The sequence below is a fragment of the Ptychodera flava genome, chromosome 13 (genome assembly GCF_041260155.1).
Source record: "Ptychodera flava strain L36383 chromosome 13, AS_Pfla_20210202, whole genome shotgun sequence".
NCBI lineage: Eukaryota > Metazoa > Hemichordata > Enteropneusta > Ptychoderidae > Ptychodera > Ptychodera flava.
This window is the reverse complement of record NC_091940.1, coordinates 32295312-32316338: the sequence shown is the minus strand read 5'-3', so window position 1 is coordinate 32316338 and position 21027 is coordinate 32295312. Positions and strand designations below refer to the sequence as shown.

The 21027-nt window shown below is 37.1% G+C and overlaps 1 protein-coding gene across 1 annotated transcript; it reads left to right on the top strand.

Moving 5' to 3' along the window:
- Nucleotides 1-1947: 1947 nt before the first annotated feature.
- LOC139148571 (uncharacterized) lies at nucleotides 1948-3063 on the top strand. Its single transcript, XM_070720057.1, has one exon. It carries the CDS (start codon nucleotides 1948-1950, stop codon nucleotides 3061-3063), a length of 1116 nt encoding a protein of 371 aa, XP_070576158.1.
- Nucleotides 3064-21027: the final 17964 nt, after the last annotated feature.

Genomic DNA, 21027 nt, shown 5'->3' with positions numbered 1-21027 from the left:
CTGTTGCATTAAAGCAGTTGAAAGGGTCTCACCTCATGAATTTGAGACCACTTTTGCTCTCTGTTGCTGTCCAACAACTTGCTTGCCAGTTCAATCACTGACTATAAAATCGTATAGAGACAAGTATGTTTGATTAGAAAAGGTATGTAGTGATTTATTTATTGATGTACTATACATAACTCAAGAAAACAAATTAGTATTCAGTATTTCGGAATTTAGAAGAGTATCTCAAATAACTGTATTATTGATGTTGGATTGGCCTTCAACTAGTGCCTTCGATATGACATGGATTTCAAAGCAAACGTTTCGGCGGAAAAGTGAAAATAAACTGACCATTAAATTAGAAATATTCAAGCAAAAAGATGAGAAGAATTTGTTCTCTGAGAATCTTCACGCAAATTTGACAGGTATTGTCCAAGGGCTTTAATATACTAAAATATTTATATAACATTGATTTTTGGAAACTAAAGTCATCTCCTATAACCTTTAGCCTACGATTGCAAACTATAGCAAAGAAATGTGATTCATGGGTACCTAAGTAATCGATATAGATGGAGGTGATTAATTTGCCGAGAGAAGACATATGAAAATGTTTAATTTCATCGAAGATTTCTTGGCAAAGCGATGACATTTTTACCTTTATGTATTCCATCTTCTCGTTATATCCACCCGGTAGTGAGAGTGGATCATTGTTGATAATGTCAGACATCATGTTCATGGAAAGCAACATGTCCCCTGCGAAGTCCTCACCAAGCTTTGCAGTGACATTCATAATTACCTGGGTTGCTTCAGATGAGTCATAATTGTCCTTCATCTGAATTTAAAATGAGTGATACCAGAAATATGAAATAATGGTAAATCTTTACAACATAGGATGTAGTAGCAAGATTGAAAAATTGACATTGATGTAGCAATGTACCGTCCTACGTTTCCTTCACAGAAACAATAATAAACAGACCTAATGTCATATAATTGAAAGAGAGACTGCCATATAATAAATAGAAGTTATACTGCTAGTTCAAGTTTCAATAGAGCCGTGTTGATCTTGACTAAATCTTGTGAATATTGTTGAGAGTAGTACACTGTAGATCAACCTTTTTAGTATGACATTAACTTTCGGAGACAACAGTCTCCTTCATCAGATGTACTTGCAAAATGGACAAAGAAGCAAAAGGCCAAATGCATCGTGGGTAATGGACAATGCCTAAAGGAGGTGTCAATGTAAAACAAAGAGTTTGAGCAAAGGTGTAAAAACACTGTTGAATGAGGACAATGGTTGGAACAACTGGGGCAAAATACAGCCAACATAGTTATTTGTAATGTGTTAAAAATCCGTAATCTCGATCGAGTCCTTCTTTGACACAGTCGAAATGTTGTATGATTTTGAGTTCTTCAGTCTCTCTGCGGATGGTGCTTTTACTACGAATCTTTCTAAATACAGCCACATGGAAATCATTGATAGAATGTCCGGCCAGGTTAAAGTGTTCGGCAACAGGTTTATATGTTTTGTTGCTCTGTATATCGAACTTGTGATTGTTGATGCGTTTCCGCAGTGGCTGTCGTGTTTTGCCAATGTATACAGCGGAAGGACATCTTATACAGGTGATAGCATAGATGACGTTACTGGAGTCACAGTTATATGATCCTTTGATGTTGGAATTCTTCTGATTGGGTCCGATTACAGTGGTGGCGGTATTGATGAGAGGGCACAGTTTGCATCTTACTTTATTACAGAGTTTTGTTCCATGGGATTGGATGGTCATAGGAAGTTTACTGGTGACAATGCATTGTTTGAGGTTAGGAGGCTGCCTATAAGCTACGATCCGTTTTTCCGGGAAGACTTCTCGGAGTAGTGTGTCCTCTCGTATGATTGGGTGGAGTTCATTGACTGTTTTGTTGACTTTTGTCAACCTAAAGAAGCACCTTGCACAGGTACAGTCAGACATCATGTTCCTGTCAAAATGCCGTAAATACACCGTCATACCTAAAGGCCTGGTTGTCAAAAACCCGTTAAAGAACACCTTTAACACAGCCTATTCAGAGAAACTGTGTAGAAAATTTTCAGAGAAAATCCGTAACCACCTGATCAGTGTTTTGTACAGTAAACAAGGGAAGTTAAACAGCCAAGTAGCAGACCTCACTGACCGCCTAAATAATCATCCTTCAATATCGGTCAACGAATTGGAAACTATTAAACGTTCAACAAATAATGCATACCACCAACATCTACACAAGTTAAAGGTGACCAAGGATAAGAAATTCTCTAGCCTTATTCAAACTACCGGACATAACCATCACAATCAACCTGGTAGCCATCAACCCGACAACATTGTGAACCTGTCAAACCTCTCATTATCACCAGTAGAAAGATCCGTGCTATCTCATGGTCTTAAATTTTGCCCTACCAAACAACTTGATAAAACAGAACTTTGCGGTGACATCGAGAGCTTCTTCAGACGTCTCCGGCTTAAGGAATATTTCCACAAACCGAATTCAGATGAATCATCATCAGGCCATACAACCACGCTACCACAAAACCCATCATGTAAATCTCAAGACTCAATTTGGACACCACCAGAAGGTCGCAACTCTAAGCTTGACCTTTACATCAACTGTTTCAGAAACCGAGTCCGTTCTGAAATAATTAATACACAATGTAAACCCCACTACAATCTAAGTCGTGCAGAGCGTAATGCTGTGAATTCTCTCAGAACAAACCAGACCATTGTCATTAAACAAGCTGACAAGGGTGGTGCCACAGTCATTATGAACAAGTCTGATTACTTACGTGAAGCAGTAAGGCAACTGTCTGATACAAAGTTCTACACCAAACTTCAGAGTGACCCGACCATGCAGTACAAAAGTGAGTTGAAATCTGTTATCCGCACATTTCCTGATAACATCCGGGAAGACACTGTCAGTCTAATACCTCAAGATCCTCGCCCAGGAACTTTCTATCTCCTACCGAAGATACACAAACCGGGCAATCCAGGACGCCCTATTATATGGGGCATTGGCACCATAACGGAGGGGATTTCCGGCTATATTGACACCACTTTGTGACCATATACCATCACTACACCTAGCTACATACAAGATACCACCGATCTCCTACGCAAATTACACGATATTGACAGTTTGCCTGATAATACAATACTGGTCACCCTTGATGTTGAGTCGCTATATACGAATATTCCACACGCTGATGGACTTCAAGCTATCAGAGATATAATATCTGATGGAGAAAAGGCCACATACACCTATAAACTAGCTGAATTTGTACTCACTCACAACTACTTTGAATTCAATGGTTCCTTTTATTTGCAGACAAACGGTACAGCGATGGGCACACGGATGGCGCCACAATACGCGAATATATTCATGGCAACCTTCGAAAAAAATTTCCTCAGCACCTACCCCCTCAAACCACGTCTGTACGTCCGTTTCATTGATGACGTGTTCTTAATTTGGACCCATGGCCTGGATTCGTTGAAGAAATTTTACAGTGATTTCAATTCGTTCCACCATTCCATCAACTTCATCATGTTTTACTCCGAAATTCAGGTTAACTTTCTTGACACTCCTATAACAGTTCGTGATGGCCGCTTAATAACAAGTGTTTACAGCAAACCCACAGACACTCACAGCTATCTTCGACCAGCAAGCTCCCACCCCAGACATGTCTTCTGTTCAATTATATATAGCCAGGCAATACGTTACTGCAGAATCTGCTCTGAGAATTGTTACCGTGACGAACAACTTGGTCAGCTTCGCCAAACATTTCTCGCCTTAAATTATAATCCTATTGCAGTTGATGAACAGATCAACCGGGCCAGCAATATCGATCGCAACGACCTCCTTCAATACAGGCAGAAGAAAGACTTAAACAGAATCCCACTGGTTGTAACTTAGAGTACACAACTGGAGAAACTGAACAAAAGTTGACAAAAGTCAACAAAATAGTCAATGAACTCCACCCAATCATACAAGAGGACACACTACTCCGAGAAGTCTTCCCGGAAAAACTGATCGTAGCTTATAGGCAGCCTCCTAACCTCAAACAACGCATTGTCACCAGTAAACTTCCTATGACCATCCAATCCCATGGAACAAAACCCTGTAATAAAGTAAGATGCAAACTGTGCCCTCTCATCAATACCGCCACCACTGTAGTCGGACCCGATCAGAAGAATTTCAACATCAAAGGATCATATAACTGTGACTCCAGTAACGTCATCTATGCTATCACCTGTATAAGATGTCCTTCCGCTGTATACATTGGCCGAACGCGACAGCCACTGCGGAAATGCAACAACAATCACAAGTTCGATATACAGAGCAACAAAACATATAAACATATAGGCGAACACTTTAACCTGGCCGGACATTCTATCAATGATTTCCATGTGGCTGTACTTAGAAAGATTCGTAGTAAAAGCACCATCTGCAGAGAGACTGAAGAACTCAAAATCATACAACATTTCGACTGTGTCAAAGAAGGACTCGATCGAGATTACGGATTTTTAACACATTACAAATAACTATGTTGGCTGTATTTTGCCCCAGTTGTTCCAACCATTGTCCTCATTCAACAGTGTTTTTACACCTTTGCTCAAACTCTTTGTTTTACATTGACACCTCCTTTAGGCATTGTCCATTACCCACGATGCATTTGGCCTTTTGCTTCTTTGTCCATTTTGCAAGTACATCTGATGAAGGAGACTGTTGTCTCCGAAAGCTAATGTCATACTAAAAAGGTTGATCTACAGTGTACTACCCTCAACAATATTCACAAGACTGCTAGTTCAGAAAACCTGCCTCATACAGCGATATGTCAAACTAGGACATTTGCAGACAGTGAGCGAGATCTACACACCGAACCTATCCTGTATGCATCTGCGGACAGACATGCAGCGTTCCATATAATCTGACTCGGTTTGATATGATCAACTTGTAAGTTCGCAACACATAACCTGAAAAATATCGGGATATTGCCCATACTGTGGTGAGTTTTCTAATTAAATTAAAGGCCCTTTTTCTGGCCATATCTGTTGCTTCACAAACAATATTGCATTACTCCGACAAAGTAAACAAATTGCTTATGTGCACTGATGCGCGTTTCATGTTTATCCAACATACACAAAGATGAAATCAGAGAACACAAACCCTGTCATTGAGTTCAACGAGATCTTCTGATTTGCATTCTGTTGTGTAAACTGGCAACCATTCAGCATTCTCATCACACAATCGCACCATTTTACCTTTAAGAAAAACAACAGAAGCTGAAATGGTAAACAATTCGTAAATGACTTCATATTAATCTGATAAATATCTTATTGTCACAAGAAGCACTGAGCAGTGTCAAGTTAATCAAAAGCTCATTTGCATATTCAAAGAAGATTTGTAATTAGTCGTATAACTCCGAAATATGCACCAAATTTGATGATATCTGCTGCATATACTAATCCGACAGGTATCTGACTGTGTTGTGAAGCATTTAGTAGTGTGAAGTTAATTAAGGGTTCGTTTGTATATTTAATGAACTTCGTAATTAGTGATATAACTCTAAAATTACGGCATCAAATTTATGACACCTGCTACATATATTGATCTGATAAATATCTTGTTGTGTTTTGAAGCACTGAGCAATGTCAAGTTAATTAATGGTTCATTTGCATATTTAATGAACTTTGTAATTAGTGATATTACCCCGAAATTGCAGCATTAAGTTTGATGAAACGTGGTAAAGATGTTGATCTGATAGATATCTAATTTTCCAATAAAGCGCTGAGCAGTGCCAAGTTATTAAAAAGCTCATTTGCATATTAAATGAAGATTTGTAATTAATGATTTAACTCGGAAAGTACTGTACTAAAGTTGATAAAAACCTACTGTATATAATGATCTGAGAGATATCTGATTGTTTTTTAAACCGTACTTCTATTTGATGAATCTGTTGTAAACCACGTGGGCACATTTAGTTCACATCTGGTTATAAATTGTTTATTTTCATATTGAATGAAGATTTGTAATTAGTAATTTAACTCGGAAAGTACTGTACTAAAGTTGATGAAACCTACTGTATATAATGGTCTGAGAGATATCTGATTGTTTTTTAAACCGTACTTCTATTTGATGAATCTGTTGTAAACCACGTGGGCACATTTAGTTCACATCTGGTTATAAATTGTTTATATTTAATAACTACTGCAGAAAATGATATATATATATATATATATATATATATATATATATATATATATATATATATATATATATATATATATATATATATATATATATATAAAAACGGAGGGCACATTGTATACATTTTATATATATATATATATATATATATATATATATATATATATATATTATACACATACATATATATAATAACAATAGCAATTCTTCTTCTTCTTCTTCTTCTTCTTCTTCTTATTATTATTATTATTATTATTATTATTATTAACCTTTATTATCCTTTATTAATCCAATATAAAAATGGAAATGCGTTGTGGTGTACACAGCCTCAAAAAAAATATTCAACAATAGATAAAATATACGGAGATCACACAGATTAAAAAAGCACAGTTCCAAATGACAGACAGAGGACTTGTCGATCAACAACAGTACAATTTAAAATAATCATGGCAGTAGCAATCGCTGAGTTTTTCACCTGTTAGAAAATTGGTTTAGAATCCTCACTGCTGAGGGTGCAAAAGTGTTTCTAAACCTTTTTTTCACCTGATTGAATGACACCTGATTGAATGGTATCTGGTACCAGACTTCATGTTAATGAAATTACAATACAGTGGATGCGTTTTGTCAGACAATATAGTTGTAGATTTGTTTTTCACTGATTTCATATACAAGTACGCCTAAAATATTCATAACAGCTTTGATGACAAGATTTATCTGATTTTTATTAGAAGAGGAAATACTACCGCCCCAGCAAGAAATACAAAAACAAATTATTGACTCACCCGTTGATCTGCAAAACATATGCAAATGCTCCCGGATACATCACATCTATGCAAATTACGCAGAATATACAATCTTTGCCGACATTTACGGTTTAACTTATTCACATGGTCATCCCAAGAAACTATGTTTGTAAGAAGGATCCCAGGATATTTATAACTATTTACCCTTTCAACCTCCTTACCTATGATTTTTAACGGAGGTGGACTGATTTTGTTATTCCTGAAATCGATTATTACTTTTGTTTTCTTTACATTCAAAAACAATTTACGGTATAACCATCACACCATGTAACCAATCTGTTCACCTCTCGCTTAAAGACTGTGTCCTGATCTGCTGTAATGAGGCCAACTAAAGCCTTGTCGTCAGCAAATGTGTAAAGCTTTTCATTACTGACCGCATGTATGAGGGTACAATCAGATGTAAATATGGTAAATAATGACGGTGATATTACCGAGCCCCTCTCTCTCTCTCTCTCTCTCTCTCTCTCTCTCTCTCTCTCTCTCTCTCTCTCTCTCTCTCTCTATATATATATATATATATATATATATATATATATATCTATATATATATATATATATATATATATATATATATATATATATATATATATATATATATATATATATATATATATATATATATATATATATATATATATATATATATATATATATATATATATATATATATATATAACACTTGGGTTGACACACAGTACCACACCTGGTTGCTAGGTTCCAAACGTATTTATTATACCTCAAACACAACGTTTCGCTCTAAATTTAGAGCTTCTTCAGGTGTTTTCTACAATAAAAAGTACGAACATGAAAATTGCAATGGTTGAATTGTGTAGGAAAGTGAGCAATGTAGAGTTATAAGTCTGTGAAAATCTGGAAATGTACATGAATGACAGGAGAGAGACAAAAAAAATTACAATGGTTGAATTGTATAGGAAAACGAGCAATGTGGTGTTACAAGTATCTGAAAATCTGTAAATGTACATAAATGACAGGAGAGAGACTAACCTCGAGGTTGTGAGTACGGTCAAAACTGTCTGGACCTACGCCGAGAGCTGGAAATTGGCGCGCTGAAGTCTAGGAGGGTCCCTTTAAATACTTAAAAGCTGGTATGTGGGGGCGCTGTAGAAGGCTATGTAAATTTTGGGCGCATATTTAGGCCAGCTGGGGACAGTGTGTCAAGTTTTTTGATCCATTGTGATTCTAAATGTTTGCGTAGTTTGTCATCCTGTTTATTGACTTGTATGATGCCAATCCTTGAAATATCACTGATACTGTATTGATCAGAATTAAAATGTATGGCGACCGGGGTATCTTTTTTATGACGCACTGAGGAGAGGTGGTTATTGAAACGCGGTCAACAAGAAAATACACACAATAAGAAATGCCATCAGCTGCAACAGCAAAAACGTCGTACACCTCCTCACATGCCAACGCTGCCATATACAATATGTCCGGGAAACTAAAACATCTCTCAGACTTCGTTTTAATAACCATCTCTCCTTGAGAGATTGGCATCATACAAGTCAATAAACAGGATGACAAACTACGCAAACATTTAGAATCACAATGGATCAAAAAACTTGACACACTGTCCCCAGCTGGCCTAAATATTCGCCGAAAATTTACATAGCCTTCTACAGCGCCCCCACATACCAGCTTTTGAGTATTTAAAGGGACCCTCCTGGACTTCAGCGCACAAATTTCCAGCTCTCGGCGTAGGTCCAGACAGTTTTGACCGTACTCACAACCTCGAGGTTAGTCTCTCTCCTGTCATTTATGTACATTTACAGATTTTCAGATACTTGTAACTCCACATTGCTCGTTTTCCTATACAATCCAACCATTGTAATTTTTTGTCTCTCTCCTGTCATTCATGTACATTTCAAGATTTTCACAGACTTATAACTCTACATTGCTCGTTTTCCTACACTATTCAACCATTGTAATTTTCATGTTCGTACTTTTTATTGTAGAAAACACCTGAGGAAGCTCTAAATTTAGAGGGAAACATTGTGTTTGAGGTATAATAAATACGTTTGGAACCTAGCAACCAGGTGTGGTACTGTGTGTCAACCCAAGTTTCTTCTATCTTCATCCCACTCCACGCTCACCTGGGAATCACCTGAATTCCTACAGTTTCTTATATATATATATATATATATATATATATATATATATATCGGAATATATATATATATATATATATATATATATTATATATATATATATATATATATATATATATATAGTATATTATATATATATATATATATATATATATATATTATATATATATATATATATATATATATATATATATATATATATATATATATATATATATATATATATATATATATATACATGTACCTGTTGAGCGGTCTGGACAGGATACCCAGTCTGAACTGCAGTTTGATGGCGTCGCTGTCCAGTAGGTTTCTGTGGTTGGATCAGCTCCTTCGCCACACATCTTTGTTTTCATGACTACCGAAACAATTGTTGAGACAAGTTCAAGACATGAAAAGCTAGGAAATATGTAAACTTACTAAAGGTTTGACAGAAAGTAAGTCCAGAAACATTTGCAAGATACAATTTCAATGTAAATGTTGTTTAGCGGTTCCCCGTAATTCAGATCCTTTACTGTTGAGTTTTTCTTCGTTTTGCGTGTAAATATTATTCTGAATTCATGTCAAAACAGCATCTCTTCACACACATAAGCTAGACACGCAGACGGACACATAGATAATGAGCATTTCATTGGTTTTACTTGTCTGTTTAAAATAACCTTGTTCTTTGCATAGAAATTTTCAGGTAACAAATATTTCTTACCGTTTTTTTCGCACTGTCGCGTCATCAACGATAAAGGCACACACAAAGGTAATGTGGGTTGTAAGAGAACAAACTCATCTTTGCATGTACATTGGTAACTACCTACGACGTTTATGCATTGTCTGTTTGTCGTATAAGGGGAACAAATATCTTTATTCTCGGCACATTCATTTATATCTGTAATGATAACGAAATATATTTCAGGTTACAGTTGCAGTGTGTGCACATTATTACTTATTTGTGTAACTTGATGAAAACTGGATCTTCAACATCTCATTCTGCTGCTTTAAGCACGGCAACGTGGCAAAATTTTCAGTTTGTTGGTTTTTACACACTCTTTCTATGCGATAGTATCATAATTCATATTCAGAAGTGATTTAAAGCATAAAGGGCAATTCAAAGCTTTTTAAAATATGCTAATAAGATTGTTATTGTTGTCTGTGTGAGTGTTATGAGAGTGGCAATCTACAGCAGTACGTATCAGAGTACATGTAATTTGAAGCTCTCTCCATTACTTAACGTGGTGTTCCATAAAAGCATTTCCAAAAGAGCCAATATGCTCATGTCACCCTCTGTATTTAGAGTGTGCTTGTGTAACAAAACTTATGTAATCAATTATGACAAAATGACTGTTTGTTTCCACCTTTGATTACCATGTTACATAATCGCAATGTTAAAGGAATATACGTAGTGAAATCCTGCCAAATAATTTGCTCACATCGAAGAAAAATTGTCTTAAATATTGACATTTGATGTTACTCTCGCGCAAAACTTGAACAAAAACATACGAGAGAAGAAAGAATAATAGTTTTAAACATGTTCCAATTTGCACAAACTATACAACCAATTGTAATTTTTTAAATTTCTTTCTTCAGTAAAAGTTGTTCCTTGTGTACTTTAGGCACACATTATAACAACGGCTCAAGACATCATAATAATTTGCGAATAATTATTTATTGAAATTGTACTGTGATGTGAGCAAATTAAACACGTGCGCATGCGTATTTGCTATATGACGTTCTGCCATCTTTGTTTTTGTTGGAGTTTGAGATAGCTCCGTATTTACTTTTTTATCTGAGTCATCTATCATTGTCAGATGCCATCAGAGTTTAATCGATATGCAGATATCTTTGGTAAGATGTTGAAGTTTTATCTGATGTGATTTTGTCAGTTGTTTCCAAGTTTTTTCTGAGATATTTACAATTTTCCGTACTGTAGTATTTGCATTAGTGAACTGCCATAGAAATACATAGCGTTTCCCAAACCATGTGACTTTGTATACATCGCTGCTATGAGACTTATTCAAACTTTTCTAGTTATTGTTTCAGAGTATTTCAGAGTTTACTGCTAGGTTGGTTTATCGATTCGCGAAGTTCTTATTGACTCAGAGTACTTTCCAATTCAAGTTTTTATCATGTTTGATGGATTTGAAGAGTTCTATGCAAACTTATAGTTTGAGTGTTACCGCGAGTGCCATAGCTTTACACTGCATTTACCGTTTGCTTTAGGTAAGACAGTCGATTGATTCAGACTAGAGTTGCTGTCAGTCAAAGCCCTACCTGTCACTGTCAGGGTGAGTGTTTGTGAAATGCATTTTTGTATCACATTTTTTACAAGTATTTAACAGTAAAGTTTATTCGTCTGTATGCCTATAGAGGTTATGCTTTACATTTCCATATATACCGTTACTCGCCACTGAGGGCGCACTGTCCTTTGCTTGTCCGTATAGTGCATCTACCTGGTGTTTGAATTGTATTGTAAATTTCCTCTATGAGACTGATATCACTGTTGTGCTAGTGTTTCACACCATGCTATATATTGAAGTGATATTTATACAGAGTTTCTTTCTATTTTTCCTTCAGGTTTATCTTTTAGTCTTATGTCATAAACTACTGTGTTTGTAAACAAACCAATGCTCTGCCTTAGTTTCTGTGGAGTCGGAAATAAAAGAACGTATTGGATTCAGTGATAGTGTCTGTGTCCAATAAATGAGCGTTACAGTACGATGCCATCAAAATAAGTTTGCAATGGGATAAACTCTGATTGTATAAGAAACATTTTCTTCGTGGAGTAGGACGAAATCTGAACTTCTAAGCGAGCTTATACTTTTGATAAATAAAAAGAGTCACTGACCCTCGTATTTTGGAAAAGTAGATGACCACGATCCATTATGGCACATTAGATGATGATCGTCTGCACTAGATCTTAGTCCCGGTCGACCAACTACCAGTAATGAACTCGGCTGGTAGATGTTGACAATGCGGTTTTCAATTTTTCTGCGACAACTTACTGTGGAAAAATTTACAATTTTAATTGTATTTACAAATGTAATGTACTTTTTTCAAAGAAGAAACAGTGGCATCTAGTTGTACAACTTCATAAGATGTAAAATTGGAGATTTTAGAAATATTCTCCCTTAGTTTACTATTCTAAACAATCATCAGTGATGTATTTTTGATCCACTTGTAAAGTTATTTTGCTCAAAATAAAGAGGATATCATGGCATGTTGTCCGTTCAAAGGATTATTGTTTGAGTCTCATTCTTCTGTTAATGGCCATTTCATTGAAAATTCATATAAAGCCTTAATATTCGTGCAATTCGAGCAGCCTTTTTAAATGCCCAGTCTTAAACCGAGATCCTCAGGTCTTTGTTCTCGCATTTAGTTACAGTTTCTCTTAACATTTTATTAGCACTTAGTTTTCTTTTGAAAGGTTTATCGAGTATTCCTTCAAAAGTTACAACAAACAGACATTTTTATCCCCAATCGTACACAACAACCCTGTTAACCACTGCTTTCCTCCGAGTAAGCTTGTACTGAACGATATGGATTGGCAAGCATTATAACTTATTGATTTCACCATTACTCATCATCGCCCAAGGCTGTTTGCTTTATCTTGCATAGAAAATCTTGATAGAACAAGCGAACATGTAATATTTTTGTCAGAGATGGGAGTTTCTTGAACTTTTGGATAACTGATACGATGTAGGACAGTCAGGAAAATAGCGTTCAAAGCACAAGCCAGTGGTTTTGAGCAACGAAATATGGATTATGCCATGGGGGAAACATGTGACCTCACACAACTGTTGCATCTGGAAGGTACGTTGTTAGAGGATACAAACACACAATTAGTTGATGTAGAATGTATCATGCTAGCTCATCCAGCTATGCCCAATCACCTGAAGCTCCATCGACACAGAGTTTTTAAAATGTACTCCAACCATAAACAAATGACCGAGAAAATGGGTAATAATACTACTATTGCCAAACAAATGAGTCAATGTCAGAGTGATCGAGAGAATGCAGTAAAATATTGTTGGTCACATCCAAACAGTAATTACCTTGCAGAATGAAATGTGTAGAAATGTTGGTGAAGTTAGACAGCAAAGAGAAGCCGTGAACTTAAGACCTGATAAAATGGAGGAAACCGTACATGTAGTGACAGCAAGGGTAGAACGGGTCAGAGACAAGATACAGCAGTTGGATAATGCACAACTACAACTTATACAGGAGTTTGCAGGGAAACTTACGAAATTGGAAGAAACTTGTAATGTTAATGGGCTTCAGCATGCATGGAATCCTGAAGCTCAGAGGAAATTTGAGTGTCTTGTAGCACACGTCTAACCCTTTAGTGTATGCCGTCCCCCCAGTAGTAGTTCCAAGTTCACTTTCAAATCAAATTTCCACCCTATATCCAAAAAGTATTCTTAGTTACTAGCCTCGATCAGCACTTGGTAGCTCCATTAGTAACACCAGCAAGCCACGTCAAAGGCAAACTGTCAACTGTATGGGAGGTAAGATTATACCAAGCCCATTTTGATCTTTCACCTTGATGGGAGGTAAACTCATACCAAGTCCAGTTTGAGTTGCTGGCACAGATGAAAAGTTGGAATGAGCAGTATCAAGCACTGTTTTTGGCATCTAATCTCGAGGTAATGCACTGGAAATCTACCAGGACAAAAGCATCAGGTCTTTGTAGCAGGATTATCTGTCAGATATGGTATTCCTCACCAGACTGACCTCTCTCGTGTCTGCTTTAAAAATAGAGTGAGACACAAGGACTATAGCATCTACCTGAGTTAGCAGGCAACATTTAGCGATTGGTACGTTTGGCGTATTCAACCAGGATGACCTGTTACATGATCAGTTTATTACTTCTATGAATGATGTTCAAGTGCAACTACGTCTGAAACAAGCTAAACAAAATACTGTAAGAAGAGCATTAGGCTTAGAATTAGAGTTGGAGTCCTTTTCAGTTGCAAGTAAGACAAGGGGATGCAATATGCACAGTGAGGACCTGACTTGTAGAAGCTCTACTCATAGTCAAAGTGAGTCGAACATGGTAAGGATCATGGTAAGACAGACCAGTCAATCAGGTATTGGTCACATGTTCCAAAAGATAATGGACATGTGCAAAGCTAGACTCAGAGAGCTTGTGTGAAGGATTTAACCATCAAGGGACAAGGAATGTTAGAGTTGTGACCGAGTAGGCTAATTTGCTGGAGATTGCCTCAGAGAAAAGGTTAATTCAAAATCAGCCACACATGTTTCAGGAAAAGAATAAGATCTGGATTTTAAGGGCAGAACTCAGCTGGTACTATTGATAACAACAGTGCACCTGAAAATGTCATTCCCACAGGCAACATGTCTAGATTGAACTTCAAACCCATGGTACACAAACGAGTAGTGTCAAACTGATGTACTCATGCGAGAAAAAGGAAAGATGCCACCGACTATTACACTTGCCATGAATTCTTACATAAAATAATCCTTCAGCGAGTCATCATCCATCAAGGGATTTGGATTATGTATCCAACTTGGTCAAACCGTTATCCAGCACACTGTCTGTGTAGCCGACATTTCTAATGATGTAGCTGAGTTTTTTGCTTAGCACACTAGTGCGCCACACCTGGCATATAAGTATGCACAGGTTGTTGATGAAGTTGTACCCTCTTATACACAAGTTGGGCAGTGATAACCCAGAAGGAGTTCACTTGATTCTGAATGATCATTTATACGAGGGTTACTATTTCGCCTATAGGTTAGGCTGTTGTACCAAGCCGAATAACTAGACTAAAGCAGCATGGTGGCCGAGGATACGTAGATCCTGAAAAGAATTTCAGCTACAACGGTGTTGTTGTTAGGAAGACTCTGGTCGATATTAATGGTGATTGCGACCAAGTTTGGCTTATGAATGTAACTCAGCAAAGGAGAAGACTGAGGAAGGACAGTACACTAGAATCTGTCTCGTCTATCTGCCATGTGGAGACATCAGGTGTGGAGTGTATGTCTGAGGAGGACCCTGTCATTGACGAAACCAATTAAAAATGCAAGACTATATGGAGGATCTATCTTTCCAAAGCTCTGATGGAATTTCCAAGGAAAATGTGATTCTTTAAGGAAATACTCAATGGATTTTCAGGATGTCTCCTCTAGGGCCAACAAAGATGTGGGTAAAACAGGTATTGTGAAGCACACAATGCATACAGCACTCATCTAATAAACGCCAAAACAAGTAGAAAGCAAGCAAAAGCCTTGACAGAGATTTACAAGATGTACACAGATGTGGTTATAGGGCCACGGTAAAGCCCATGGGCACCACTTATTGTGTTTGTAAAAAGGATGGTCAAGAAGATTTTGTGTGTACTACAGGAAGTTAAATGAGATTACCTTGAAAGACTCATACCTACTACCAAGAATTCACACAAAACCTGATTCTCAGGAAGGCTCTTCATGGTTTCGCCTCAGACTCACTGTCAGAGGATGGTGGGTTCGAGACTCTACCATGGAGTTGTGCCCTTGAGCAAGGTACTTCACTCCTCGTTGCTCCATTAGGTAGTGGGGCATTGGTACCCATCCTGTAATTGGTTCGACTGTTTGATGAGTAATAAAACAAAAAAATAAAAAATTAAAAAATTAAAAAACTTCTTGGTTTTGCTCGTATTACCAAAGGTTTGCAGCTTCATGTCGAGAAAAAGCTAGTCAACTGCACCAACTCACATCGAAAGGTCGCATATTGTCTTGGACATCGATTGTGAGACAATATTTAATGTCTTGAGCAGGAGTTGAAGTATCCTGCAGTTCTAGAGTCGGTTTCATCAGTGAGACGGACACCCGACTGTTTACACTGATATGGTGAAGACACGAAAGGGGCAGTTTTCTCACAACTGCAACAGGGCGGAGAGGAACGCAGTAGTATGATTGCTACAGCTATGTGTTGAGTGTAGTGGCCCTGAACGACGATATCGTATTACTTGAAGAGAACAAATTGCTGTTATTAGGGTACATGATCAGTTACATGATTATGACTTCCTCGTCAAGCACCGTGCTGATCCACTGACGGTCTTTCACAAAGGTGATGTGGAGACTCATGAAAATACTGCAACATGTACAAAGAACGTGAATGGAAGAATGAAAAATCATCAGTGCAGGTGTCTGAAGGCAGAGTAGGGCAGGATATCCTTACAGTAAGGAAAGTTTAACCTATGCACGCAGCTTTTGAAGCTAAAATTGAGAAGCATGAGACTTCCCTGAGGACCAACTAAGGTTTCCTAATATTAGACTAGTCCTGTCATGGATCGGTGATTCAAAAGATCGTCCCTTATAAATGTGTTGTGTCCTCATACCGCCCAGTAACTGAAGAATATTGGTTCAAATGGGTTTCCCAAGAATTGCAACGAGGAGTACTCTGTGGCTGATTGGAGAAGCCTAAGGGTGACATCATTCAGCGACATCCAATACTACCAAAACCATACACCAAGAGGTTATTGAGGTGTTGTATTATACCCTGACTGGAGGACACAGGTCAGGAAAGAAAATGTTGACTTTTGTGAGATATCGATTCTGCTGGATAGGATGCCGACATTCTGTAAAACTCTGCTCTTCGAATTGTGAACTGTGTGTTTGTGTAAATATATTTTTATATGTGTGTTTCAAAACGCATCAGCTTTTCTATTCCTCCATTTAGTTTGAATCTATTGTCATATTTGGGCGCCAATCCTACCCCTAGACCAACTGATGATATTCTAAATATTTAAGAGAGATCAAAGTGACTTAGTGCCACCTCTTCAAATTTTACAACAAATGTAGCTCAGTAATCCTTTCACTATATTCCAATAAACGTCAGTGAGGTAAATTTTTGGTGAATTTCTGAATCCTACATTCTTATTTGTAAGATATTCCCGGTTCCAGTTCGGAAAAGAGACACTTAACATTGAAGCAACGCCTACAAAAACCTAGACAGATCCACACAGCAAACAATATCAAACGTACGTTTGAGTGCTGTAGGATCTGAATTGCAGTATTTGAGAATTCGATGGCAGTCTCACAACATTAGAGTGTCTAGCTGTAATGTATTCACCCTTCATTTTTATTCTCTTTTGCAGTCTGAGTAGTAGATGAAAAGAGTTCCTATAATCCATTCTCTTCAATGTCTTTTACTACCAAGACATAATAAAATATATCCTCTTGATTTCGATGCAAATAGAAAAGAAGGTCATAAAATAACCTCGGTATTTTTCACATATACTGAATAACTCCACTTCACATTTTGCTGAAGACCCGGTATAGGCTCTGTTAGGGTGTAGGTAGGCACAATTGTGGCGGTTCTTAAAGTTTTCATGCCATATAGTAACATCTGTTCGCCAAGGTTCTCCATTTGTCCATTTCCAGTCATCAGATTCGTAGTTTTTATATCCACCCATCCAATATCTCTTTCCATCCTTTAAGCCGTTCAGTAGATTAGATATGTAGTTAACTTCTTCTTGAGAAGACAGCGCCACAAGCCAATACCCAGAGGCTTGGCAACTGTTATCAGCAGTTGAGAATGGTGATTTCGTTGATGAACGCAGACTGTAACACGAGTTTTCAAATGTATACGTATCATCAGGACATGCTGTAAGAACATGAAATGTAAAATCATTGCCGTTCTTTTGCTAAGGTAGTATCAGCCTAAAAAGTGAAAGACATAAACTTTTTCTCAAACTTTCCCAAATAAAACTGTCACTATTTCGATTCAAAATAAAAAATGAAAATAGGAGTCACCAATTAGTTTAGTAATAGAAAAACATATTACTGAACATTTACCGATAGTTGATATTCAATTTGGCTGCCATTCCTATATTAAGTCTATGGGGACAAATGCAATTTTCGAAAAACAATTATTATACCCAAAAGCTAATATGAGCCCCCACAAGTTCATACAAGAACACTACGGAAAAAAATCGACAGTCCGAACATCTGTCCTTAAGGTGCATTCTGCCTTAAAATGTACCATGCACTTTACATACTTTTTGTAGTATGAGGTAGTTTTGAAAACCATTCCAATTTGTGTCACGGTTGCAGAAGCGAAATCCAAGCTCGTGCGTGTGTGTCGGGTAGGGGCATCGAAATGTACCCACGTCGTTTGGCTGTCATTTGATGAAAGTATATCATAATGGTATTTTTCTTCATTGCTGAATTATTAAAGGAAGCGATTACCATTCCAAGCGATCCACGACGGCGTGGACATATATGGCAGCATAAGTTCGGTAGGTTATACGTTTACCATTGGTTGAAATAAATATGTCAATTTGGCAGTGAGAGAAGATTGGAGGGTGCGCTTGAAGGGTGCTCAAATATCACTTGTTTCCTCATCATTATGATGACCTGTTTGAACTTACCTTGCATAGATATTCCCAGTTGTGTTGCAATGAACAACACTGTAATCTGGAATAAAACAAAAACAGAGAATTTGCGTGACATTGTTATTCTATTTTGTGTCAGCCAAATATCAAATTTGATGTCAAATTTAGAGGCAACATAATTCTAAAAGTAATTTCCTACAAATGAAAGTGTTCTTGGATGACTTTTACCTACTTTTACATGTGTTAGCAACTGTAAAAGATGTTGCTCTGGAATTTAGAGGCATAAGCAACATTTGGGTTAACTTGAACTATCTAATAAATTCTGAGCATATCCAATTCTAGGCTAACAAATAGACGCTAGAGTTTTAGATGTGTCTTCAATCAGTTATTCAGCTAATTTCTCATTCACACATCTAGTTCTAGGCTAACAAACATGGCTTGAACTTTTTTGCATTTCGACCAGCAAGGAGCATAATTTATACTCTGAGTTTTGATAACCTCAGCTGTCAGGAGGAACCGCAATCCTATGAGGATGTTATCACCAAGTGTCAAGTTAAAAGTATCTTAAATATATTAAGTCACATTCGCCACATTTAGCCTTCTCTCAGCCGAGTAGTCTAGCTATTCAAAACGTGTTGTGGATTTTCACATTCGTTGGGAGTCTCTCCTTAGTTTTATGGATACCTGATGGCAATGGCATCTGTTGACTGATGCAACTTTACCTGACATTCAGAAATTCCCTGGAATGGTCGAGGGAATATGGAGCACACTTGCATTGTCAAATGTGACAGTTTCCTTCCCCTTTAAGGGTTTAATCTTTCCTTCGCGAACGTCATGGAACTCACTTTTCTTTCTCCACTACTATTTGGATCGAGTGATTTATTTGTATTTTCGAGTGTAGTGTCTGAGGCAGAACTGATATACTGTACTTTCTTATTTCCCAGCTACTAGGTAGTATACGCCTCGAAAGTGAAAGGCTTAAAATATTTGCTCAAACTTTCCTCAAGGAATATTTCGAACATTCTTTTTGAAATCAATAACAAAATTGGGAGTCATCGTGCAAAATTGTGATAATAGAAAAAAAAATACCCAAGATTTATCAATATTTGTAATTCAAAATGGCCACAATCCCTGTATCAACTCAATGCAGAAAATTAAAATTTTCTATTTTCAAGAAACTCAGACGGCAAAAGTCTTTCTCATCCAAACGGCTTCTAAATGAATCTCCAAAAGTGGTAGATTAGAAAAGAATTGTAAAGGTTTGAGAGTCCGATATATGTCTGTCCTCGAGGCGCATTCTATCTTAAGCTTTAAATACCATACAGTTCGAATGTACTCGAGCAATTGCGTTCTTGCTAACCCTTTTCTCTATATGTTGCCTGTGTGCTCAGGATCAAATCATTTATCATCCAATTCCATAGCCAAAGGGTAGTATGTGAAGACTAAGATTATCACTTATCATGAAATCAAGGGGTAATTAAATAACGCTGTGTAGGATGAGCTCAGGGATCGATAGTCTTGCAATACTTTGTTTGCTGAAACTGTACCTCCTGTCGAAATGAACCTTTTTACCCTTGTTGTTTTTGAAATATATAAAATCCAACTTTTCGCAAAGTTAAGACTGGGATAGTTCCCATTTTGAGTTTCGTATGTCGGAAAATTTCGGTAATTTAAAGCTCATGTGTTCACAAACGTGAGCTTATGTCGCAACGATGTCTGTCTGTCTGTGTGTGTCTGTCCGTTTGTCTGTCCTTGAGTCTGTAGGCCTGATATCTCAAAAAGTTTCATTAGATCAAACTCAAAACATAGACTCTATTTGGGAATGGCAAGAACTGATAAGTTTTTTTTGGCGTGGCTTGCATATTTCATGTTCATTTACATAATTAATGATTTTAGAAAAATCAGACATACATTGAGAACGGCTGCAAAGAATGGTTCTACTCGGGAATAAAAAGGACGCGATGCGTTCTACAGACTCAGTACGCCCAAGAGATCACGTGATCGCGGTACAAACTAACCCACATGTGCACTAATGCGTATGGAAATCTATGTTCGTCTATGCGCGTTTACACACGTGGGTTTGTTTGTACCGTGGTCCATTCGAATTCTCGGTTTGACCTATTGGATGAGAATTGCTGCGACTGTTGGTCACACAGGGACTTATCCGCCATTAAAGACATAAAGGGATAACATGAAAGTCAATTAATAATTTGCATATCGGATGAACTTTCCTGATTAGGGATATATATCCGAATTGACACCATCAAAATTGACGAAATTTGATGGTATGTATATCGAAGATATTATGACTTAACATTTTTTGAAAGTCATTATGCATTTGTACAACAGCCAACTCCTACTTTTTATATTTAACGAACTTTCCCAATTTGGGATATACATCTTGATTGCCATGACCAAAGTTGACGAAACGTGCTGTGTACATGAAATATACCATGATACAACATAATTGGAAGTCCTATATTTTATTTCATTAAATTTCTAATTTGCATATATAATGAACTATCCCAATTAGAGTTGTATATCTTGATTGACTTGCACGGAGTT

Bases quoted from the DNA above. Each gene is read 5' to 3' on its own strand.
- LOC139148571 (XM_070720057.1), top strand. From the start codon at position 1,948: ATGTTCCTGTCAAAATGCCGTAAATACACCGTCATACCTAAAGGCCTG.